At 40.3% G+C, this 28,000-nt stretch overlaps 1 protein-coding gene across 1 annotated transcript; it reads right to left on the reverse strand.

The window, feature by feature from the left end:
• Window positions 1-3: 3 nt before the first annotated feature.
• Window positions 4-28,000, reverse strand: gabra4 (gamma-aminobutyric acid type A receptor subunit alpha4; the record flags this gene model as incomplete). Its single annotated transcript, XM_079250505.1, has 9 exons — window positions 4-540; window positions 5,472-5,728; window positions 11,569-11,721; window positions 12,224-12,367; window positions 21,283-21,365; window positions 26,260-26,480; window positions 26,664-26,731; window positions 27,717-27,835; window positions 27,912-28,000. 9 exons carry the CDS (start codon window positions 27,998-28,000, stop codon window positions 4-6), a joined length of 1,671 nt encoding a protein of 556 aa, XP_079106631.1.

The following is a 28,000-nucleotide window of genomic DNA, read 5'->3' on the forward strand; positions in this document are numbered from 1 at the left end:
AATCTATCCACCCTTGGCCACCATGGTGTCCTTCGACAGGTAAACCACCCAGTAGACCATGTTGAATGCACCAAAGGACACTGGGAAGAGGATTCTTGCATATTTGTCAATTTTGCTGGTTCCACCCATACCAGCAGTAGTGGGCTGAGAGCACGGCGTCTGCCTTGGCTCCAGTTTGTTCCCCATCATCTGGATGCGCTCCAGCTTGGGTCCCAGCAGATGCTGCAGGGACGTGGAGTTGGCGTCCTGCTTGCACGGCGTCCCCGTCATTACGTCTGGCGTGGAAGCGGCTGGCTGAGGCGCGCTCTTCACCAGCTGGGCGGAGGAGGAGGCCACGCTGAGCAGACTCTCGGACTTGGGGCTGGACCGGGACAAGGTGGAGGAGCTGCCGTTGGCGCCGCTGGCCAGCGGTCTCAGCGGCCTTCCTCTTCCCAGTCCGGAAATGTTGGTGGTGGACTGGGCTCTCTGCTGACTGCTGGGCTCTTGCTGGGAAATGTAATTCATCCGCTTTCTCAGGGAACCGTTGGTGTCCGGATTTTGCTGTGAAAGACAAACAGTACACAAGTTTCAGTGACAGAAAACTTTTTTATTTTCAATATTTATATTGAAATATGGCGAGCTGTCCATGGTGTGCCTGCCTTTCGCCTGAAGACAGCTGGGATAGGCACCTGCTTCCACCTGACCCTTCGTTGGATGGTTAGGATAATGAATGAATATTTATGTTTCTTCAGGATTCTCAAGTGTTTTTTCTCTGTGTGTCCTCCATGTAGCCTAATTTGATCAGCTGTGATATCAACCTTGGACTGTTATTCAGTCAAATAAACCATTTAATTTAATGTTGACACCATGAAGTCCTCCAGAACGATCATATACTCCACACTAGTACAGCAGTTCTGTAAAGAAATGCTTAGTCAGATTCTTGTCATTTTGCTTTTATCACTACATCGTTACTCATTTTTATTTGCTATTTGCTGCTAAAATGACAAATTTTTCTTTTTTTTTTTTTTTACATTTTTTTATTTCAGTTCTTATAATTGTGTCCTTTTATGTAGTTTTGTGCTCTATGAAGCATTCTGGTGGCTTTCTGGTGGATCAAGTGCATTATAAAATACATGGAATATAAACATGTTTTCTAAGTTAATAAATTCATGACAAACACTGTTATATAAGACAGATCTGAATTAGTAAATGTGGAAACCCAGTGGGGAAATATGGGGAGACATGGGACAGGGTTAGTGTGGTCTTTGTCTTGTCTTTTTGTAAGGAAAGAATGAAGTCACAATCTCTGATCTATGTCTACCTATCTCTGCAATTTGTTGTCCACAAAGTTCGAAGAAAACTGGGCAAGACAACCTTGAGGTTTTCAGCACTGAATCCTTACAATCACAATCTGAACGTCACTTTAAAGCCTCTTTATGGTGAATGAGTATAAAGCTGCGGTGAATCACAGCATTCTGCCTTGTCAGTGTGCACGTGTGTTATGAGGGAAAGTTTTTACGTGCTGCCTGCTGTTTTATTGTATCTGTATGATGCTGCCCTCTTGATCAGGTCTCAAGCAGCTTTTATTCTCAGTGGAAAAACCTGGTTAAATAAAGCCTAAATAAGTAAATAAAATTTCTCCACGACTGATTGGTTCAAATTAAAAACCACCATGTCAACATGGAAACATTCAGTGTGGAACAATACTGACTAATTGCATCATAAATATGCAAATAATTTGCATGTCTTTCTGTCAAAACTAAGCAAATAAACCATGGATTTAAATAAATAAAAAAAAGTCCTCAGACAGAATGGGTAGAAAAACTTCTGCAGACTCATAAACTCCTGTGAAAAACTTCACTGCTGCTGTTATCCAGAGCTGCACACTGAAATTTCCACCCACTCATGTCTGTCAGGCAGCGGTCACGTGACGTAAAGCTGATGCATGAATATGAAAAATGTAAAATATGTAGCCGTGGTTTTTCTTTGTAACATGCAGATTGATCTGTGTGCATAGAAACCATTTCTCAGTAAGAACGCAGAAGAATTATCTTTGTCTTTTCCTTATTTATCTTCTATTTTTAGCATTTTTGAATTATTCTTTTATTTAATATTCCATTAAAGTTTATTTGATTTCAGCCTTTATTTTGTTTCTTTATTTTTTACTGTATTTACTTAATTTTTGCATATTTGTAAATCAGTTTTGGGCATTGAGGGGTTCTTTTTCACCTGCATCGCACTCCGTACATTATGTCACAGAATGTTTATAAGAATGTCACATACAGACTGATAGAGATGAGCTACAGTTGTGCTCATATGTCTTCATCCCCTTTCATTAAAGAAAAGGCTGAATTTACAACAGTCACTCAACTGGAGACTTAAAAAAGGAACAATAAGTAAAAATTTGCAAAAATATAATTTAGTAATATAAGACACTGTTTTTTTTTTTTTTATTTAATTGAGTTGAAGAAAGAAAAAAACAAACAAACAAACAAAAGTGTCCTGGACAAATTAGAGACTTTTCTGTTGAACAGTGGGACAAAATACCTGTCAACAGGTGCAGAAGTCTGACTGAGAGGAACAGAAAACACCTGACTGGAGCGGAAACATTAAAGCATTGTTCAACTAAATATTACTTTATGACTGATGGAATAAATTATCTTATTTGTTTGCTTTTAATAAAAATATTTCTATTGAACCAGAATTAGAAAATAATGTCATGATTTTCATAAAATTTATATTTATTATTACTTTAGTCAATTTCAGCTTATTTTACAGGCAGCTGTTTTTTTCCCTTCTTTAATGAAAGGGGATGAATGAATATGATCACAACTGTATTTTTAGGCATAATAATGTAATAATGTAATGTAATTCTTGCCACAAAACTATTTCAGATAACTCTTTACTTTGCTTATAGACCTAATTGAATTAATAAAAATCCACCCAGACAGAACAGTAAAATTTAAACAATGCTTTAAAGCGACACCAGGCAACTTTTGACCCAAACAGCCTGATGTAAGTAATAACTCACATTTCTGGGGTCAGTATACAAAGTTTGATGCTTGTCGGCGCTCAGACATTGAAGCTTTGCAGAAGCGGATCCGTCTCTCATGGAGTCATGTGACCTGGACACTTTGCTTTATGACCCCCCCCCCCCCCCCCCCCCCCCCCCCCCCCCCCCCCTAAACAGAGCCTCTGCTTTGTGCTACTGTTTCCTCCTCTTCCAACCAAAGTTTGCCATGTCAGAAGGAAGTAAGGAGGTGAAAACGGTGTCTGAGGAGTCTAGGAAGCGGGAAAGGGATCGCTCCAGAGGAAAGACACGAGTCCACCTGCTGGTTGGAGTCTGATGGAAGACCAGTCTGGATGTAAAACTCTCTGTTAGCATCACTGTTAGCAGACTGCTAAGTTAGCTCTTTGCATGCTGTGCAAACGTAGAGAAATTTGATGAACTTTGCATCTTTTAGCCAGTTTTTATTTAGAACAACGGCAGTGAGCGTCTGATGAGCCGCAGAACTTTGCAGGATACGTCTGTTTCTTAATTCAGCTAAAGAAGCTAAATGCAGCTAGTTGAAGCTAATCGGCTACAGAACAAAGCTAACGTGACTCCCTCAACATTTTGTACAAGTTGGGCTGGTTTGCAGCAATGAATGCATTTCTTATAATTCATGTAAATGTCAAAGAAGTAACAAAACGACTAGAAAATGTTTAAATTCATGGTTTTCATACACTGTTTAGGTTATACAGTATCCCTTTAATGATTAGTTTACCAAGCCAGATGTTATCTCTTTTCTGTTTATTCTTTTACTATTATTATTATTATTGTCGGTTAAACAGACAGAAGACTATTTTAGAAGCTTTATCAGTGTGTGTCAGTGTGTGTGTTTGAATGATGATGTGTCTTTTTGTTTTCCTGTTGTTTTAATATATGTAAAGCACTTTGAGCTGCTTCTTGTATGAAAGGTACAAATCACATTTGATTTGATTTGATAATTATTTCCTAACTAGAATATAGACCTACACTTAGGAAACAATGTGTAAATTTAAAGACTCTTCAAAGCCAGTAATATTCTACGCTTCCTGTCTACTTGATGGTTGAAGGCATTTAAAGATGAGGTAAACTTGCTGGGATTTCCTCTCTGGAAAGTGAGTCAGGCAGCATCAGCCTTGTCACATTGATCTGATTACAGACCCTGTGACACAGATGGTCTTCGCATGGAAGCAGACCATAGAGTTTGTGTGCAATACAGATGTCACTTACCAAGGATTCCACTCATTTCACACAGCTTAAGACAGAAAGTAGGCAGTGCTGCATCGGGGTGGTAATGCAGTGTAGCATCAAAGGAGCTTATCCTTTGAGAGTTGATGTTTTCAAGCGGGGAGAGTGTGACGCTGGTACCGAGGTATTTGCTGAAATAATCCACCACCACCCCCCCACCCCACCCTGATATTGAAAGGATCCAATATTATTGTGTCCGGCGACAAGTGACGTGTGTGTGTGTGTGTGTGTGTGTGTGTGTGTGTGTGTGAGTCTGAGGATGGTGAGATTGTTTTTTCATCATGGAAAAAGGTAAAAGTCTGAGGAACCGTCACCATTCACTGACCTGTGTGCCGAGCCCTCTGCTAACGGGACCTGCTCTCGAGGAAGAGAGCATTAACGTTTCCTTCCCCTCAGTGCCAGAGCCTCTCTGAAACCTATACATATGTACCGGGGCTGCGTTGCCGTGGCAACCTTCTAATCCAGCGAAGTGCTGTTGTCACTATACTGCATCCAGGCATGAATACGCCACACTGGGATTTGGACCGGAGGGGGCAACTTAAAGTAGTTAGTGTAAAACTGACGTATGCATCGCTGGGTTGTGTACGATCCGCCGCTGCCTCTTTAGAGGACAACGCACTTATTCCTCCTTTCCACAAGCATATGCTGTGGTTAAAGTGCTTTAACTGCAACATAAACACATTCCCACATGAGGATGAGAAGTGATCTGTGACACATTCACCATATCTGACTAAGAGTGTGAGCTCTGAAAGGACTTTGTGGCAGATTCCTGAAGTCTGAGTCGATCCATATGTCAGCCATCATCGTCCATGTGATCTAGTTACACTTCCTGACTCAAAAGTATGAAAACATGACAATTTACTTGTTTAAATGTTCGAAATAAAAAGTCCTGATGCAGAAACACGAGAAGCTTTTTTTTCCTCCTTTTCACCCCTTTTTTTGTCCTGTCAAAGCTGCATTCAGCTAATTAGCTCCCACTCTTATACTTTAAGCTTCATTTATCATTTTCAGCCTCTCATAATTCCAAACTCAAGCAGGTTCTAAATGTATGAAGCCCACAAAATCAAATCCTGTTAGTTTTCCTGATAAGATTCTCCTCTAGCCGCTCACAGGCCGAGGCTAAAGGCCAGATAGAGTAAACTTTTAATACGGGACATGCTGTGTAAGTGCTCTTCGAGGCATCATGTGATCAGATTATGAGGGAAACAAACGTCACCTGCAGCACTTCCTCTATGTCCTTCACCTTGACAGGCGTGCTTTGGGGCACCGGGGGACATTTGGCCGGCTTCTTTTTGGCCCGCTCAATCTGTGCATTGGTGAAGTAGTTGACGGCGGCAAACTCGATGAGGGCAGAGAAGACAAAGGTGAAGCAGACGGCGATGAACCAGTCCATTGCAGTGGCATATGAAACCTTGGGGAGGGAGTGGCGAGCACTGATGCTGAGTGTTGTCATGGTCAGGACGGTGGTGATGCCTTGGATGGAGGGAATAAAAGATTTGGTTTGTATTTATGTATCAGATTCATGCAAATCATTTGTCAAGTGGTCTGATGCATGCATATTTATCATCTCAAACATCATGCATGCACAAAACTCCTAAAAGTAGATTTAAAAATGCTGGTGTGTCTGGGCTGGATTGTATTACCACACAAGCAGAAAACAAGAAGTGTTCAATAACCCATGCATGTAATGTTGTTCTCATCTGCATATTCCATTAACTGAACGCAGATGGATAATGAATCATATATTTAGCTCTCTGAAATGGGGGAAAAGCACAAAAAAAGACGACAATGCTTCACAGAATGTCTTCATAGTAGATTTCCTTCAGCCTCTTGGAGAAACCTGAGTTTTCAAACAACACTTTATTTTCATTTCTCCATATTTAATGAGATTATAAACCTCTTTTCCAGTGGTTACCTGGCCAAGAAGGCGTCACAAGCACAAGTTTGGAAGGTCCAACATAACAGACAGACATCAGCTTGGGTCATGAAATGCAGCAAGAGATGAATAATGCAAAGAAGTTTCAAAAAGAGTTACGTTAACCAGGGACATTTTCTCTCCAGCCCCTAAAATCAACTTCAGCTCCCCCAGAGAGATCAGTTTTGTTCATTTCAGATCATTTTGTAAATTAAACAATAAGCAAAAAGCAGCATATTTAAAAGCTTATTTCCTCCCTAGATCTGTTCCCACTCTCTGGTCCACCAGCATGGGAGGATAACGGCCATATTTAATCTGGTTTATGTAGAGGAGGATAAGCAACATTTGGAGCTGTGATTCCTCTAAGAACAAAACTTAAATTTAACTTTACATATTCCAATCCGCCCTGCGATGGACTGGCGAGCTGTCCAGGGTGTACCCTGCCTGTCGCCCAAAGCCAGCTGGGATAGGCTCCAGCTTCCCCGCGACCCTGAATTGGAATAAGCGGTTCGGAAAATGAATGAATGAATGAATATTCCAATCCATGAAGTACTTAACAATGATTAAAATAAACAGAAATATAAAACTAAACAACTATTGAAGTGGGAATAGCTGGCGCCTCTTTCACAATTCAGTTTAGTCAGCGAAGCTTCATTTATCTAGCTCATAGTACTTTAACAGGTCAGTTCTACTCCACAGTCATTGGGCAGATGCGTTTATTCACAGGTGTCAAACTCCCGCCCAACGAACACCAGTATCCTGCAGGTTTTTGCTGTGGTCATGCTCCAACACACCTTACAGAAATTAATGAATAGGCTGACAATAAGCTGTTGGATCCGTTTGATTTGAATCAGGTGTGTTTGTGTAGGAAAACAACAAAAACCCATCTGAGACCAGCCCTCGAAGACTGGAGTTTGACACCCCTTCTTTTATCCAAAGCTACTTACATCAGAGCAGTAATCATTTAACCATCACAGTTAACCTAACACGCATGTCTTTGGGTGGTGGGAAGAAGCCAGAGAACCCAGAAAGAACCCACAAAGACATGGGGAGAACATGCAAACTCCACACAGGAACTCCCCAGTTGGGACTCAAACCAACATCCTTCTTGCTGTGAGGTAGGAGTGCAAACCGCTACACCACCATGCAGTCCAATTATAACCAAATTATAACAAATCTGTTACTCGATCCACATCAGCACAATCTAGCTGAGTTCACATGAGCCAATTTATCATAATAATTAACCCAAAGAACCAACTAACCTTTACACCAGTAGCCAAAACATGTAGGCTAAGTTAGGTTAAATGACTTTTCTAAATTATGCAGGATTTATTGCATGCTTTATATCACCTGACTGGCTCCCACGACCCTGAATCAGATTAAGTAATCTTTCATCATAACTTTCTTATTTTATCATCACAAGTTTCCTTATTTGCATTACAATCAATCCTATCAATAAACATGAACCAATTGTTAGTAAAGCTTTAAATATCTTACAAAACACCTCACTTTTGGAGGGTCAGCATTGACAGACAAAGACTAAACAACTATTTAAGTTAATAGGAAGTAAATAAAGTGGTCATGATGTCACTGTTCTTCTTTTGTATTGTTGACAAAAATGGATTATTTCTGCTGGCATGCAAGCTTTCCCTTCAATGCCATTCTTGCATCAAAAGATATTACGCCACCAGCTTAGAGTTGCCTCAACTATAGTTTTCCTTCTGCTGCAGAAACACTTCTGGAAGCTGCAAAAGTAAAATGAGGTTATATTATCTTCGAGCTAAATGACATATCGACTGTAGCTTACACACACAATCTCTCTCTAGTCTAAATGTCACATGTTCCCCATTTAGTTCTCATTCTTCTATAATGAGGGACCTCCAAACTGAAACACAACAGACCAGTTAGCAAGGTCAAGCTTGTCTCCAACAATGAAAGAAGGTCATAATATAAGTCTGTTGCTCATCGTTTGTCCTTGGTATTATTAACCAATAGCAATAATGTGATTTAGAGAAAATCCCCTTTAGTCGTAGTTCTGGAACAGTCTGTGCTGCAGAGTCCTTGTGCAACATAAATGCACGTCCTCTGTGCCCAGGCGTGACCGCCATATAATTACCTGTCAGTCAAAAGCAACTGGCTGGCATTGATAGGTGAGCTGCAGCTAAAGGCAACTGGTAGAGGATATTAACCTGTAATGTAAAGCTGTTCTCAAAGTATGCTTTAAACCTGGTATTAAATTCAAGCAGGGGAAAAAAAGGATCCCCTGGTGAATCAAACATCATTTGACTTTATAAAGAAAAACTATTGTTTGGTTTAATTTAGTTAAAGCTTTGAAGTAAAAATATGTTTCATTCTTTAAGCCAAACATTAGCATAGTTTAGAAAGCTAAACTATTTTTTTTTATTTTGGTTTAAATTAGCTTAAAGCGCCCATATTTAGTTCATTTAAATGGCTAATGTTTAGTTTAGCTTAGTTTAGTTTACTTTAGAGTGCTAAACATAAAAAAAGGCATCAGTTTAGCTCAAAGAGTTGTTTTAGGTGGATTAAAGTTTAGCTGTTTAAGCCAAACACTAGGCTAATGTTTGGTGTAGCTTATATAAGCTTAATTTTAGTTAAGTTTAAAGAGCTAATGTTTAGTTAAAAGTTAAGAACTAATGTTAAGCATTAAAAATGCATTTGTTGAGCTTAAATTGCTAACATTTTCTTCTGTGAATTAGCTTATTAAGTCAAGCACTAAGCTAATATTTAGTGTAGCTTATCTTTGCTTTAAAAGCTCATTTTTAGTTAAGTTTAAAGAGCTAATGTTTAGTTTAGAGTAAAGAACTAATGTTAACCATTAAAAATGTATTTGTTGAACTTAAATTGCTAATGTTTTCTTTTAGGTAAATTAGCTCATTAAGTCAAGCACTAAGCTAATGTTTAGTGTAGCTTATCTTTGCTTTAAAAGCTCATTTTTAGTTAAGTTTAAAGAGCTAATGTTTAGTTTAGAGTAAAGAACTAATGTTAACCATTAAAAATGTATTTGTTGAACTTAAATTGCTAATGTTTTCTTTTAGGTAAATTAGCTCATTAAGTCAAGCACTAAGCTAATGTTTAGTGTAGCTTATTTTAGCTTTAAAAGCTCATTTTTAGTTAAGTTTAAAGAACTGATGTTTAGTTTAGTTTAGTTTAGTTTAGTTTAGTTTAGTTTAGAGTAAAGAACTAAAATGTTAAGCATTAAAAATGCACTTGTTTAACTTAAATAGCCCATGTTTTATTTTAGATTAATTATTGTTTAGCTTTTTAAGCTCAAAATTAATTTAACAAGCAAAACTACTGGAAGTTAGCTCTAAGGGCTCGTGGTCAGTTCAGCTTAAAAAGCTCAATAAAATAATTAAACAGCATGAGCTTGTAAACTAAACTTAGTCAAAGAGCTCATGTTCAGTTGTTTAGTTTTTCCTGCTTTTTCATGTTAAACATGTCCTCCTCAAATATTCAGCCAATCACACATTACTTCTTGGAGCCCCATAATAAGAAAGTTCTGCTTAGCTGATGCATCGAGAGTAAAAGATGTCCCCAACCATGTCATGAAGGAAAAATGTTCTTGTTTTCACAATATGTAACAGCGTTTAATCCTCATTTGCTCTCCAGGCATTAAAACATGAGAACACACTGCTCTTTGGTAGATCTAGAGATGGGTAAAATGCAGAACCCTATTTCCCATCCATCCATCCGTCCGTCCGTCTGTCCATCCATTCATTTATTCTCTTAATCTCTTAGTCCAGTTAAGGATTGCAGGAAGCTGGAATCTATCCCAGCAATCTCTGGGCAAAAGACAGGTACACCCTGTCCATTGCAGGACCAACAGAAAGACAAACAACCACACTCATTCCTAGGGATAATTTAGATCAACCAATCAATCTAAAATTCATGTCTTTGGACGGTGGAGGAAAACTGGGTTAAAAGTTAAGCTAATTTTTAGATATCTATGCTAAAGACTGGTTTAGCTTAAAGAAAAGAAGTAGCTGTACCTCAAAAAGCAGTTTATTAACACAACTAGATTCTGTCATAACTTAATATTAAGTCTGTCAATCTTTAAATTTCTTTTGTACAACATTTAAGTAAACTGGATATAGCCTAGTACTTTGCTTCACAACAGTGCTAAGCTAGCAGCTAACACCCGCTATCAGTTTTAATGCTAATCACAATTCAGACTTTACACTTATATAAGACTATTAACTCATTCTGGTGGCTGGTGGTTATCTACCACAGCTGACCCGAAAAGTAACACAAACCATGCTGCATGTCACATATAAAAGGCACTTATACTCTTTTTTTTTTTTTAATCTGTGTTTTAAAAAAGGCTTTTTGTTTTCTTGAAACCAAGCAACTCTAGCTGAGCCACTCCACTTCTATTTGTCTTCCTGACAAATTGCTTCTTCCATCCTCAAAACAGGTCACTGCAGTTGAGTCACTGAGGTAGGAATAAGTCAAAACAAAGAGGGAAGAAGGAAAGAAATCCTAACACTGACCACCTAAACAGCAACACACAATCATTCACATGATAACAGCTGAAATTTTCTGCCTCAGAGGTTTGAATGATGGTCCAATCGCTGCGCTGCCTCTATCATGCTGGATGCTTTGGGGCTGGGAAGCAGCGGCAGCACAGCTGGACTGTCAGATATGCTGGCCTATGCAGGAGAGCGTCACTGATCTTTCAGTATTTTTTGACTATGCTAAGAGACACCAAGACGCTTTTCTGCTATAGGTCACGCTACATCTTTATCAGTCAGCTAACAACCTTGATGCACAAACATCAAAACCAAACATATGAAATTTAGTTTGGATGGATACCTGCGATTCTGCACTGTGAGCATGTTACTTGATGTGTGGTTATGAGTCAATGGTGCAGCCCACCAAAACTAAAGAGGAATTATTCAGATTTCATAGATTATGTGGGGTTCACAGATTTTAGTTACAAAAAAGCTGTTTCCTAAAATGGAGAACAAATATTAGTTCCAATACTCTCCAAAAGTCTTTGTCTTGACTTTTAAATGCATCACCTAAATAAAATTATCTTGGATTAGACGAGGTAAAAATCTAAATCTGAGTGACAAACTTGCCACATCATGAATAACACACCCATAATACATTAGTTTTCCAAATTATTTTATAAAACTTCGTAGTTGTCACATAGCATCTTTATTTTTGTCAGAAAATTTGTTGTTCTATTTTAGGGCAGAACGTAAAGCGTCTTCATTTTGATGCAGAAACCAGCAACATGTTCTATTTCCTGTAATCACAATGCACCATAGTATAACCTTTTGTCAAGTGTCAAACACTCTGCAACTCAGGCAGCAATGTTTAGCTTGTGAGTAGAGAGTCTGTGCAGGATGAAGGATGTATAAAGTCTACGTACCAAAAACTGTGCGTGCCGGTACTGACTCTTTATTTATCCAGAAGGACACTTGGGAGAGGATTACTGTCATTATGCAGGGGATATACGTCTGGATCATGAAGTAGCCCATTTTACGTTTCAAGTGGAAGTAGACCGTCATCACTACGTATTCACCTGGAGGATCAGGAGAAATGAATTAGTTTGATTAACAAAGAATCCAAAGTTGCATGCTGCAAGATTTCAGCTAATACAGCTAAAGACAGATGTCACATTCCATTTAATTCTTCACTGCCTTTTTACATCTTGTTAACCCCATCTGCTGGACACGCACCATGCATTCTCGCTTTCTGAGGCAAGAAGTCTGTTTTTGGATGCTTCGCATTTAAAGGGAACCAACTGGCCCTCTGAAATGACTCAATGCATGATGTTTACTTCATGAGGCTGCTGCTGAGTGCTAGTCATGGTCCAACAGACTGACTCTCGTGTTTGTGCAAGTGTCAACGCTCCAAATCCTTCTGACATTTTCACAATGATTTGTGTGGAAAATAGGGCGAAGACCCGACCGTCCCTCCAAGTTTAATATGTGAGGCAGAGAAAGATCTACACAAGTCTAAATAAATGTTGTTTTGTTGTTATGTTGAAAACAGAAGATGAATAAAAGACCAGAAAGACTCACCTGTGATGGATTTAATGGTTTCACTGGAGACCGTTTGGCCGATGAGGTCGTACTGAACGAGGCTGGAGGACTCAGGAGGGACCTCCACTGAATGCTGAGGCCCTTTAGTCCAAGTATAGATCATTTCTGTTTTAGGATAGGCATCTGTCGGCAAACAGCAAAACCAAACTAATGTGTCACTCCCTGCAAACACTTTAAAACAATAACATGTGCAAAGTCTCCATGTACCTAGTGATCCCATGGAAAAATCATGCATGTTTACGAACATCAGGGCCACCAGAACAATTCACACTGCTGGTTACTGAGACCAGAAAACTCATCTGTTCTTGATGTCAAATGTATTACACTTAACAGGTCAGGTTCATTTTCACATCTCATTATTCATGTATAAAATAAATAATGAACTAATTTTAGATACAGAGGAAATTTAACACGTGACACGTATGATACATACAGTTTCTGAGACATTTGGCTTAACTTTACGGCTTCATGGTACAAACTTATCAAAATTGAGTTGAAGACAATCTGATTCACTTAATGGACACCAGAAAGCAGAAGATTACAACATAAGAATTTTGATTTATCAGATGGTTATTTTTATTATTCTTATCTTATGTGGTTAGTTTCTGGTTTGTGTATCAATACATACCTTAATGTCAATGTGGAAATGTTTGAAAGCTTGTAAGTAAGAGTGTAAGTAAATAATGTGGTTGTAAATACGACAGGGTGTAAACAGGCTGACTGATTAACTGCCTGAGGAGAAAAGATACACAAACTTGAGCTCCTTCCCAAAGGTACGGGGGATTCTCATCATGATGTGGTGGAACGGGAGATTCTCATGGTGATGAGGTGGAACGGGAGATTGTCATGGTGATGAGGTGGAACGGGAGATTCTCATGGTGATGAGGTGGAACGGGAGATTCTCATCATGATGAGGTGGAACGGGAGATTCTCATGGTGATGAGGCGGAACGGGAGATTCTCATGGTGATGAGGTGGAACGGGAGATTCTCATGGTGATGAGGTGGAACGGGAGATTCTCATGGTGATGAGGTGGAACGGGAGATTCTCATCATGATGAGGTGGAACGGGAGATTCTCATGGTGATGAGGTGGAACGGGAGATTCTCATGGTGATGAGGCGGAACGGGAGATTCTCATCATGATGAGGTGGAACGGGAGATTCTCATCATGATGAGGTGGAACGGGAGATTCTCATGATGATGAGGTGGAACGGGAGATTCTCATGGTGATGAGGTGGAACGGGAGATTCTCATCATGATGAGGTGGAACGGGAGATTCTCATGGTGATGTGGTGGAACGGGAGATTCTCATGGTGATGTGGTGGAACGGGAGATTCTCATCATGATGAGGTGGAACGGGAGATTCTCATGGTGATGTGGTGGAACGGGAGATTCTCATGGTGATGTGGTGGAACGGGAGATTCTCATCATGATGAGGTGGAACGGGAGATTCTCATGGTGATGAGGTGGAACGGGAGATTCTCATGGTGATGAGGTGGAACGGGAGATTCTCATCATGATGAGGTGGAACGGGAGATTCTCATCATGATGAGGCGGAACGGGAGATTCTCATCATGATGAGGTGGAACGGGAGATTCTCATCATGATGAGGTGGAACGGGAGATTCTCATCATGATGAGGTGGAACGGGAGATTCTCATGGTGATGTGGTGGAACGGGAGATTCTCATCATGATGAGGTGGAACGGGAGATTCTCATCATGATATGCAGCAACTGTGTGATGCTTAATGTCAATATGGATCAAAATATTTGAGGGATGTTTGCAGCAGCTCATAATTATCTAGTTTTGACATCATATCCAATCTTTTGTCTCATTTAAAAGGCTCATATTCAACTCCATTTATCCTGGTCTTCATTAAAAATGACCCTTTAGATCCAGTAGCTGTCTCTTTGTGCTCTGCTGTATGCAAACTGGCGAGGCTGACCAGTCTGCATGCACAACAAAATGCCAGTTGTCTTTGCCTGCCACTCCCTGTGGGACCCCACATCGGCAGGATACCAACTGTTCTGCCAAATGAAATGACTCTGGTGTGTCATGGAGTGGAACGCACTGCCTGTGCACACAAGTCCAGATGGAGAAGCAGAAAAAGAGATGGGGAGAGGGAGGGAGAAAGAATGATGGAGGAAAAACACAGCAGACAACGAGGAAATCAGCACACGCGTGCACAGAAACACACACCAGCTATGGAAACTAGCTGCATAGGTCTGTGCCGTCCCGAGGCAGAGGAAGGGAATCTGACCTTTCCTTTGCTTCGGGCCACAGCAGATCCACGGTCTCTTCTTCATGACTGGAGGCTGGATGAGCAGGATGGCGAGAGGAGGAGGACAGTGAGTGAGAGAAGGATGACAGTAACTGAGAAATGTGAATTTGTCCTCTGCAATGTCACCACTCTGGGTAATTGACAGCGAGTTGGGCGGCTGGAAAGCAAAACTCTTCTGCTTTTCTTTCTCCTGCAGATGTAATCTTCAAATCGCTGCAGCTGTCTGATAAGACGGAGCTGTTGTTTGCGGGAGCCGTTTCTGCTGACCAGTGGGCCCACTATAAACACCGATGCTGAGTTGAAGCTTCATTGTTCATCATGAAGAATGAAACGTTTCATTGTTTAGATGTACTGTGTGTTCAGCTCCCTCGCAGTCCTTTTCAGCGCCGAATCCATGCCAACTTCTAAGCTTTTTAAAACTTTATAGAATCTGTTTTACCTTTCAAATTTGTGGATCTAAACAAATTTCTTGAATTATAAAAACTGTGATGTAAAAAATATCTTTTTTTTCTTTGCTTTCTCTTCCTAAAGCTACTTTATTTGCACCAGAAAACATAAAGAAGCGGCAGAGTGAGCCAGCGTAAAGCCAACACATTCTGAAGCAGAAACCTGCTCACTTGCTGCGTGAATCTCTCCACCATCTGTTTTATCATATAAAGTAACATCTCCAGGAGGTGCAGACTGGAAAACACAGTGAAGCTCTTTACAAGCTGCCAGTGTTTCCAGTCCAATTCAACTTTATTTATAGAGCACTTCTAAAACAACTTAGTTAACCAACGTGGTGTACACAAGTATGACTCAACCACCAACACAATCATCACACAAACTGGAGAAAAATATCAAATAAAAGCATAAAATTACTCGTAACACATAATAAAACATGATAAAATAAAAGGAGAAAATATATATATATATATTCTTTTTACAATGACTTTGTCTGAGTCATCTAGAAATTTCTGAGATGCAGCCCTGACGTGTGATTTTAGTTTGTTAAATGAGGGGAAAATGGTCCTTTTATTTAAAATCTGATTATTTTGATGAATTGCTTGTATTCAGGTGATGTCACATCTTCCTCATTAGTTATGCGCAGCAGGAAGTGGTGGTCACCAGAGTGTGTGTGGGAAACGTCTTCCTGATCGCCGTAAAGTGTCTCGTTTTGACTTTTCTCATTTCTAACTTATGAAACGGATCGACGTTACTTCAGCGTCGCCTACAAAGTTATGAAAAAGGGATTTCATAAAAGGAAAATGACGTGCAAATGTGTTGTTGCCCGTCTGGTTTATAATCACCTTACTTTTGTATTTTTTACTTTTAGCTTCTGCTACTTTCAGGGCGAACTGAAGACAGACGTTTATTCTGTAGATTTATGAAGCCACTGCTGTCCAGCTAAAGCTGACAAACCGCTCCGGGACACCATAGCTGAAAGAAATGCAGAAAGACCCCAGTCAGCATGTCTATGTAGGACCCTCGGGGGTTAAACTTGGGCTGCAGATAAGGGTCCCATGTGGGTTTGTCTGCTGTTTCCACGGTGGCCTTTCCTGTGTTTGGGTTTCAATGTGGATCTGACTGATATTCAGCTGGTGGGACGCACTGTTGTGTGTTTTCCCCCTGGTTTTCCTCCTCCTCCCTTCCATGGTGTTGTCTTCGCCTGATGGACATGTCTGTACACGTGTTTATCCTTCATTTTTTTAATTTACTGATTTATTTCCGGCTGTTTCACACGTTAGATCTGCACAGTCTCACAGGAAAACACACAACAGGCACATTTGACCATATTTCTGTAGCAGACGTAGTAAAGTTACAGAAGCGGAAACTGTCACATATTTTCCTCTCAGTTGTTTTGTCTGGTGAGAGAAAAAAGACGAGGTCATGCAAACGGAGAACAGGCGTTTATTACCTCCACCAAGCAGGCTGTGGAGGTTATGTTTTCATCTGGTTGTCTTTCTGTTCACAACTTTAAGCAAAACCTTCTGGAGGGATCTTTATGTCTTTCTGAGAACTAGTCTCGGTCTAACTTAGATTCCATTAAATGTTGGGAGTGATCGGGGTCAGCATCTGGATCAGGAATGTTGTAAAGGATTCTTCCTCATTGTGAGAAAAAAACATTTTCAGTATATCTGCATAAAACTCAACAATACGTGGTGAGAAAATCTGGGAGAAGTTCCCTACAGGTTTTTCAAAATATCAAAGATATTCTGGATATAACCATCCAGAACAGAAACAACATTCTAGATACTACCATCTAGAAAAGGAACAACACTCTAGATACTACCATCCAGAAAAGGAACAACATGCTAGATACTACCATCCAGAACAGAAACAACATTCTAGATACTACCATCTAGAAAAGGAACAACACTCTAGATACTACCATCCAGAAAAGGAACAACATGCTAGATACTACCATCCAGAACAGAAACAACATTCTAGATACTACCATCTAGAAAAGGAACAACACTCTAGATACTACCATCCAGAAAAGGAACAACATTCTGGATACTACCATCCAGAACAGGAACAACATGCTAGAAACTACCATCCAGAACAGGAACAACACTCTAGATACTACCATCCAGAACAGAAACAACATTCTAGATACTACCATCTAGAAAAGGAACAACATTCTAGATACTACCATCTAGAACAGGAACAACATTCTAGATACTACCATCCAGAACAGGAACAACATTCTAGAAACTACCATCCAGAACAGGAACAATATTCTGGATACTACCATCCAGAACAGGGAAAACATTCTGGATACTACCATCCAGAACAGGAACAACATTCTAGAAACTACCATCCTGAACAGGAACAACACTCTAGATACTACCATCCAGAACAGAAACAACATTCTAGATACTACCATCTAGAAAAGGAACAACATTCTAGATACTACCATCTAGAACAGGAACAACATTCTAGATACTACCATCCAGAACAGGAACAACATTCTAGAAACTACCATCCAGAACAGGAACAACATTCTAGATACTACCATCCAGAACAGGAACAACACTCTAGAAACTACCATCCAAAACAGGAACAACATTCTAGATACTACCATCTAGAACAGGAACAACATTCTAGATACTACCATCCAGAACAGGAACAACATTCTAGAAACTACCATCCAGAACAGGAACAACATTCTAGATACTACCATCCAGAACAGGAACAACATTCTAGATACTACCATCTAGAACAGCAACAACATTCTGGATACTACCATCTAGAACAGGAACAACATTCTGGATACTACCATCCAGAACAGGAACAACATGCTAGAAATTACCACCCAAAACAGGAACATTCTAGAAACTACCATCCAAAACAGGAACAAAATTCTGGATACTACCATCCAGAACAGGAACAACATTCTAGATACTACCATCCAGAACAGGAACAACATTCTAGAAACTACCATCCTGAACAGGAACAACATTCTGGATACTACCATCCAGAACAGGAACAACATTCTAGAAATTACCACCCAAAACAGGAACATTCTAGAAACTACCATCCAAAACAGGAACAACATTCTGGATACTACCATCCTGAACAGGAACAACATTCTGGAAACTACCATCCAGAACAGAAACAACATTCTGGATACTACCATCCTGAACAGGAACAACATTCTGGATACTACCACCCAGAACAGGAACAACATTCTGGATGCTACCATCCAGAACAGGAACAATATTCTGGATACTACCATCCAGAACAGGAACAATATTCTGGATACTACCATCCTGAACAGGGAAAACATTCTGGATACTACCATCTAGAAAAGGAACAACATTCTAGATACTACCATCCAGAACAGGAACAACATTCTAGAAACTACCATCCAAAACAGGAACAACATTCTGGATACTACCATCTAGAACAGGAACAACATTCTAGATACTACCATCCAGAACAGGAACAACATTCTAGAAACTACCATCCAGAACAGAAACGACATTCTAGAAACTACCATCCAGAACAGGAACAACATTTTGGAAACTACCATACAGAACAGGAACAATATTCTGGATACTACCATCCAGAACAGGAACAATATTCTGGATACTACCATCCAGAACAGGAACAACATGCTAGAAACTACCATCCAGAACAGGAACAATATTCTGGATACTACCATCCAGAACAGGGAAAACATTCTGGATACTACCATCCAGAACAGGAACAACATTCTGGATACTACCATACTGAACAGAAACAACATTCTGGATACTACCATACTGAACAGAAACAACATTCTGGATACTACCATCCAGAACAGGAACAACATTCTGGATACTACCATCTAGAAAAGGAACAACATTCTGGATACTACCATCCAGAACAGGAACAACATTCTAGAAACTACCATCCAAAACAGGAACAACATTCTGGATACTACCATCTAGAACAGGAACAACATTCTAGATACTACCATCCAGAACAGGAACAACATTCTAGAAACTACCATCCAGAACAGAAACGACATTCTAGAAACTACCATCCAAAACAGGAACAACATTTTGGAAACTACCATACAGAACAGGAACAATATTCTGGATACTACCATCCAGAACAGGAACAATATTCTGGAAACTACCGTCCAGAACAGGAACAATATTCTGGATACTACCATCCAGAACAGGAACAACATGCTAGAAACTACCATCCAGAACAGGAACAATATTCTGGATACTACCATCCAGAACAGGGAAAACATTCTGGATACTACCATCCAGAACAGGAACAATATTCTGGATACTACCATCCAGAACAGGAACAATATTCTGGATACTACCATCCTGAACAGGGAAAACATTCTGGATACTACCATCTAGAAAAGGAACAACATTCTAGAAACTACCATCCAAAACAGGAACAACATTCTGGATACTACCATCTAGAACAGGAACAACATTCTAGAAACTACCATCCAGAACAGAAACGACATTCTAGAAACTACCATCCAAAACAGGAACAACATTTTGGAAACTACCATACAGAACAGGAACAATATTCTGGATACTACCATCCAGAACAGGAACAATATTCTGGATACTACCATCCAGAACAGGAACAACATGCTAGAAACTACCATCCAGAACAGGAACAATATTCTGGATACTACCATCCAGAACAGGGAAAACATTCTGGATACTACCATCCAGAACAGGAACAACATTCTAGATACTACCATACTGAACAGAAACAACATTCTGGATACTACCATACTGAACAGAAACAACATTCTGGATACTACCATCCAGAACAGGAACAACATTCTAGATACTACCATCCAGAACAGGAACAACATTCTAGAAACTACCATCCAGAACAGAAACGACATTCTAGAAACTACCATCCAAAACAGGAACAACATTTTGGAAACTACCATACAGAACAGGAACAATATTCTGGATACTACCATCCAGAACAGGAACAATATTCTGGAAACTACCATCCAGAACAGGAACAATATTCTGGATACTACCATCCAGAACAGGAACAACATGCTAGAAACTACCATCCAGAACAGGAACAATATTCTGGATACTACCATCCAGAACAGGGAAAACATTCTGGATACTACCATCCAGAACAGGAACAACATTCTAGATACTACCATACTGAACAGAAACAACATTCTGGATACTACCATACTGAACAGAAACAACATTCTGGATACTACCATCCAGAACAGGAACAACATTCTGGATACTACCATCTAGAAAAGGAACAACATTCTGGATACTACCATCTAGAACAGGAACAACATTCTAGATACTACCATCCAGAACAGGAACAACATTCTAGAAACTACCATCCAGAACAGAAACGACATTCTAGAAACTACCATCCAAAACAGGAACAACATTTTGGAAACTACCATCCAGAACAGGAACAATATTCTGGATACTACCATCCAGAACAGGAACAATATTCTGGAAACTACCGTCCAGAACAGGAACAATATTCTGGATACTACCATCCAGAACAGGAACAACATGCTAGAAACTACCATCCAGAACAGGAACAATATTCTGGATACTACCATCCAGAACAGGGAAAACATTCTGGATACTACCATCCAGAACAGGAACAACATTCTAGATACTACCATACTGAACAGAAACAACATTCTGGATACTACCATACTGAACAGAAACAATATTCTGGATACTACCATCCAGAACAGGGAAAAAATTCTGGATACTACCATCTAGAAAAGGAACAACATTTTGGAAACTACCATCCAGAACAACTTTTCATCACTGTAACAGAACAAGCATGCAACAAACACCACAATATAGACAAAACACTGTGGATTCATTATCAATAGATCTGGAATCTGATCGTGGATCCATATAAGATGGATGTAGGACCAGAACATCAGCAGGAAACGAACTGCTTGGTGGAGGTCTGACTTCTTAGAACCCTTCTAGTTCATACAGAAGCTTAACGCTGGATGTTTCATGGCTCATTCTACCAACCAACCATAACCGAAAGCAAACTGAAAAGTGAGACTTTGCGTTACACTTTCGGAGGGGAATCAAACTTTTCTTGCGCTTCAAACCACCAACCACCTCTTCAGTTTTTTTATGAGCATCTGTAAAATTCCACATTCATATCCTGTTAAATGTGCACCCGAAGTTTGCAGAGGATTTCTGGAGCCTTGAAAAAGAGGAAATTCTTTCATTCATTCATTCATTCATTCATGCCTTTTCTGTCACTGCCAGATGGGACTTACAGCTTCCAAACTTGAGGGGGCACGCGTGTCCGTCCATGGGGAAATCCACCAGCTTCATGGGACACTCGGCACTAATCGTCAACCTGATGCAGAACAATAAAGATTTACTCAGTAAAGGACCAAACACACATTTAGAAGACATCTCTACAGTCCTACAAAGGAACCATAACCACAATAATAATGTTTGATGGTATTAGCTGGACTTCTGGGATTTTTCAGTCACAACTAAAAAGAACTAAAAGGTGAAGGCGCTTGTCTGCTGGTGCACATATAAGAGTATCGCATGTGCACAGATCTCTGCTGTTTACACTCAGTCTTGCTTTGGTTTCACAGACAATCTCCTTTCTAACAAACAGAGTCTGTCATTTCTGTCCCAAAACAAGAGAATACAAACGATGCCAAATGTCTTTTCTCTCCCATGCATCACTGTGGACATTTTCCTTCATTTGTGCGATTTTTTTCCAGCATTTCAGCTGTCTCCGTGCATTTTTGTGACAAAATATCTCTCCGAGTAACTCTTTCAAATCCAGCTTTTTATTCTTCTAATAAATTACCAGAAACATTTACTGACTTGTCTTTAAGGATAAAAATGTCCATTTGCACAAAGCTGCTGTAAAAAAACTTAAAGGTTAAAAATTTTTCTGACTTTATCTCAATGAAAAACTTCAGACGTGTTTAAAAAGACAAAACATTTTTGAGGATTTGAATCCTCTCAATGCCAGCTTGATAAATAAATGTCCCTGTTGTTTTTTGTTAAAAAAGGTTCCCGGGTCTCTCTGGAATTTTTTTCCAAGTCTGTCTTATATCTGTCAAAGATCCGCCGAAATATTACATTTGATGCATTAATGTTTTTTGTGTAACATCACTTGTAAAATTTACAACCTTCTTATGTCTTTAGAGACAAAAATGTCACTTTTCATTAAACTACTAATAAAATATGTGTTTTATTTTGAGATTTTTGGGGTTAAATCTATTGATCAGTTTCAGTTCTACCTAAATAAAATTAAATGTTGAATTTTAATCCCCATTTAATTATATGATGTTAATCACTTCTATGAAAACACAAACGTGTTGCGTTTCCATTTTTAAAAAAAAAATAAAAAAAATTTTTAATATGTAGATAAAAAATGAAAACATACAAAAAACAAACAAGTAATTATGGATGTTCAATATTAGCTTTTTGGCAATTTGTCCAACCCTTAATTTCCACCGATGTGCCAAAGAAACAAATATACCTGGAAGATTATACATGACATCTGTCTCTTATATGTGTCTCTATTAAACACTCATATCTTGTCATTTTGAACTAGAGGAGACGTAGCAGAAGAGTTTGATACATGAGAGGCTTCAGGAGGAAGGGCAGTCATCTTTCAACTGGAAAGTTTGGCGATCGATTCCTCTGACTACGTGCTGAAGTATCGTTGGGAAAAGCACTGAACCCCAAGTTGCCCCCCGATGTATGGAGCATGAGTGTGTGTGACAGTAGTGTAAAACGCTTTGAGTGGTTGCCATGACTAGAAAAGCCTGATATAAGTGCAAATCCATTTACTAGGGCTGCAACTAACAATTATTTTAATAGTCGACTAATCTGTAAATCATTTTTCCGATTAGTCCCGATTATTTCTGTCCCGCCCACCATCTGTGCTTCCAGTTGACGCAGCTCTTTTTACTGGTTCCAGTATGTTTTACCCCACTCTCTCCATCTGCATCATATGTATGTCCCCCTGATTCCCAGTCAGTCCCAACATAATGTCCTTTAGTAAGTTAAAAGAACGACTCCTGAACCAGCTGAATATTAAATTTAAGCTTAACAGCTTACTACTAATTTATTCTGAAACATCCAAACTTAGCTATCGTGTCATATCCAAGCTGGACAGAATTTCCCTCAAAAGAAAAACAAAATAAATATTTTAACATCTTAATTTTTGTAGAATTGCATTGAAATGATTATTTACATCTTGAAAAAGCCTGTTTTGTAGGTAAACAAGGGCCAGAATCCTTTAAAACATTTCTGAAACCAAACAGTGATCTGGATCACCACCAAAATTAAATCACTTCTTCCTTTTCACATTTCCAACAACTCCTGAACATTTCATGGAAATCTATCCATAACTTTCTGAGTTATCTTGAACACAAACAGATAAACGGCGGTAAAAACAGACGCTCTTTGGCAGAGGTAACATCATCACATCGCTACTCGCTAATGCTAACTTTGCCATCCGGAACGCTGGAAACCATGACTCCGGGGTGTTTTCCTTCCAGATGCTCATCGTGACCGTCGCGCTATCGTGGTACGCCGACTCTGTGTGGCAGACGACACATTTCACCTGTTTGACACTTTGTTTAGCGTGAAATATCCCCAAACTTTGGAAATAGGTTGCGCCACCATCAGTTTCTTCTTCGTTGGTTAAACAAAGACGCTGCAGGACAATACTGTCCCCAGCACTTCCTGTGGTGCTTTGTGTCATTTGCTTGGTGTTTAGAGTTCTTCTACTGTCTGAAAAGCCGCGGTTGGTAAACAACGTTAAGTTGCCTGGAGCAGCGTTTTATTAGCAAAGCCATTGCGGTGTTTATAACACAACACGTCAACAATTAAATTTCACGTCGATGAATTTTCATTGTCGAGTTTATCGACAAGTCATTGCAGCCTTACCATTTATGATATAATATGTGCATGTTTTGTCATTTAAAAGTTGAAACCAATAAATTCCGCATTTTAATATTGATATCGACCGATAATATCGGACATCTCTAAAAGAAATATAAATATTTTTTTAAAAAACAGACATATTAGAAAAGAAGTTGGTGGGAGAAATTTGAATTGAATTTTTATTCATATTTATAAGTGTTATTACAGTAATAAACTAACCAAAGAAACCCAAAGTGCCCTTAGTGACTCTTTCTGAATAATAAATCTCTTTTGCAATCTTGAACCTGGTCAATAACATGTTTTAATTCAGCTTTTGCTTCCACCGCTGCACCAGGCCTTTCCGCAGCTGTACCCAATGTACCGACCATAGATTGTATAAAAAGATGGGCGGAGCCTCCGTGACATTTCTGAAGATCTGAATTGAAGCTCGGTGGGCGGTTCTTACCATCACCATCTTTGCAGGGGCATGCGTGTCGTCTCTCCCTGAAAATACAAATATGGGCAAAGAGGTGAAGCTGAAAGGGGGGCTGTGAACGTCATGGTGGATGATTGACATCGAGAGAAGCCCGAGCTTTCTGTAGCTAAGAGCTAACCGAGCTAACCTGGCGATAACAGGAGCTAACCAGCTAATGGAAGTAAGCGGGCTAAAGCTAAGTCACGTTGTTAACCGGCTAAAATCCGTGGTTGTTCTACGTTCTTCTGACTTGAAGCGGGACATCGGGTACCTGTCAATCAAAAAGACACACCCTAAAATATGTCGAACTTTGAGATCAAATTACTTTTAAACGGGCGAGATAGAAAAAACTCACTCCCCCCACAGTTGTCATGAAGGTAAACCTGACCTATTAAACCTAAAATGGATTTTTAAACCAGGCTGTGAACATGTTTATTCCTGCTGTAAACATGTTTATTCCTGCTGTAAACATGTTTATTCCTGCTGTGAAGTTGGTCTTTTTAACATGGAAGTCTATGGGGATTTGCTCTGTTCTGCAGCCCCTAGCGGATGAAGGGGGAACTGCAGTTTTATGCACTTCTGCATAGGCTTCACTTTTAACCTCCGAAGGCTCCGTCCATCTTTCTTATACGGTCTATGGTACCGACACACCATGTTGTTTGCACCTTGTGGGGTTATATTTATATTTCCACTGGGATTATTAACCCGCTTCTTCTTCCCAGGAAAGTGTTTGGATGTTGAACGGTGTTGAAGTTTTTTTCTTTACTTTTTAGTGTTTGTGCTGTTTGAAGCTCTGCAGCCGAGGTGTCCAAAGTGGGTCCTGGAGGGTCGCTGTCCTGCAGGTTTTCCATGTATCCCTGCTCCAACACACCTGGTTTCCATTATATGGATCCAACATCCAATGAAGTTCTGCACAATGACTGATTAGTTGGAGTCAGGTGTGTTGGAGCAGGGATACATGGAAAACCTGCAGGACCGTGGCCCATGAGGACCAGAGTTGGGCATGACTGCGCTACAGGTTAATCATTTTGACTTTAAAAACAATATTTAATGTGATGAATTATTTGTTTACCTCTTTTTGGTAAAATGACCAGAGAGTTGAGTGAAGTTTTGGATGTGCTGCCCCTCAGCCTAGTACGGTAAGTTTGGCAGAAAACTGCAGATCTGGGAGATTTTTTACCTTTAAAGACACACAAACTTTTGCCATTTTTCCCATCAACGCCTCCCATCGACGGCTAACTCAGCCTCCATCCTGCATCCTACCTGACCTGTTAGCTCTCTGCCGCCAGCAGAAAACGATCTTATGATGACTCTTGTTTTGTCTCTTTCTCTCTTTTAATCTTCTTGTTTCTTTGCTGAATCAGCGACGTTGTGTGTTCTAAACATCCAGTTCTTTATTAAACTGCGAAGCGAAACGTCGTGTTCCGGATGTGAAGGTTGTAAAGTGTCGGTTTCTCATCCGCGGGACGCTGCTGAGTAGCAGCAGCTCCAGAAATACACATGATAGATGTCACTGTGTCATCGATGCAGTTTTAAGGTCACAAAAGTTACATAATGTGTCTTCAAGTACAGATCAGATCAGGGGTGCCCAAGTTCGTTCCTGGAGATCTGCAATCCTGCCGCTTTTAGATGGAGCAGTTGTCGAACACATCTGAATCTCGTTAGCAGGCCTCTGCAGAGCTGGATGACATGCAGAGAGAGAGAATCTGACTCTGGTGTGTCGGACAACGCTGCATCTAAAGGCTGCAGGATGTCACATCTCCACGACCAGACTTGGGGACTCCTGGACTAAATATTTTTTAAAAAGCTGGAAAAGGATGTTGAATGTCCTCCCAGGATGCGTGTGGAACTGCAGCGAGGTCTGATGTGGTACCTCATTGTGTAAAGGATGGTGCCGTTCTTCATGATGCGGAACAGTCTGTTGGGGGCGGTCATGTTGTGAGCAACTGACTTCTTCCCGTTCCTGAAAAACGTGTCTGGCGTCCACACCTTCGTCACCATCAGGTTATTCAGCCTCAGAATCTCAATGGGGCCCTCGTACTTCAGCCTCCTGTCCACCCATGTTTGGCGAAAGAACACATCCATGGTGTATTCCTGAGAACAGGAAAAACGCACGAGGCGGTGAGATTAAAACGCAATATTTTCTGTTTTTTTCCAGGAAAACATCAAACAGAATCATGTGGCTCCAACGACCATCATCATCGTCGTCAATCAGCACACAAGAAGCTGAGTGAAAGCATGAAGAGTGAATGCATGAGGCCGAGCGGAGCTACATACCATTTCAACATCTGAGACAGGCCCAAAACTTGTCACATAAATGTCAGTCTTGACCTCAGTCACAGGACCTGTTGGGGCAGTAAAACAGACAACAAGTGTCGCTTTTCATGACCGTTTGCTGCTTTAAATCCTTCCAAGTGGCAGTGCAGTTTTGGAGAGACATCAGTCTTATTCACACTTGTGTAAAAACAGTTTAAAGGCCTACAGCCCATCAGGATCAAACCCAGAAGACGAGCAGTAGCTTATCTCCTCCAGAGCTGAGTAGTGCTTCTGCATAATGCAAGAGAAAAAATAGCTTAAAAGATGTAAAAACATAATCCTGTTTGAATTTTTTCCCTCCTCTCTCAATGGATGTCATGAACGTGAGCAGCAGCACGCCTGCATGTGGACATTTCTGTTGACAGGCTGCTTTTTCGCAGCAACGAGGCGCCTCTGCTGGAGTCATGCGGCTTCCCAACACGAGCAGACAGCAGACGTCATGTATGAAAACCAAATCTGCACGTTTTACACTTAAACTGTGCATTAAGGGTTTGTCCTGCAACCTTCACACTGTTATATAAGCACACTGGCTCCAACGTGCACAGCGTGGAAGCAGAAAACTACGGCTGTCAGAAGCACAAACCAGCATCTGGTGTCCTGAGGAACAATTCACAGAGAAGCAACATGTTACATAAACTGCAAGTCATCCATGTTGAGAGACATCAGGAAGCAGCTCTGCGTGGATTTCCTGATGTTTCTCCTGCTGGAGGGTTTAAGAACAGAGTTTTTACCCCTCTGAGATTAAATAAAGTGACCTGACTTGCATGCATTGGTGCTGATGATCTCATTTTAACCTCCATCTCATTTATTCTGCATTTGTCTGAATTTGGACTTAATGAGACTAAAATGATTCCCTCAGTAATTAATTTAGTTCAACGTTTATGTGATGAAAGAAGAAAAGGAAAAAGTCAGATGACAGCCTGGATTCCTGCTGGAATAAAAGTTTCCTCTCCCAGATCTGGGGACACTTTTCTGGGGGAAATCGCGCGTTTTTAGCGCATTTCTTCTGAATACCTCCGAATCCGGGTCGCAGCCTGTTGTCGTATCCGTCCAGAAGTCTGTCCAGGATGCGCGTAAAATTCTCCGGATAAATCCTCTCATCTTTCTTTGTCTGCCCAGAGATCCTCTTCACACTGTGGGGGGGGAACGGTGTGACATGAGATCATCCGAAGGTCGGGGGGGTTCAGCACCGCGGACAGGGACACTCACCAAGTCGCCAAGCAGAAAAAGTAGAAAAGGGTCCGAATGGAAGCGGGGTGCGTCGCTGTCTCCATCTCCGTCTTCTTGGCAGACTCCAT

This window comes from Telmatherina bonti, assembly GCF_933228915.1.
Source record: "Telmatherina bonti genome assembly, chromosome: 12".
NCBI lineage: Eukaryota > Metazoa > Chordata > Actinopteri > Atheriniformes > Telmatherinidae > Telmatherina > Telmatherina bonti.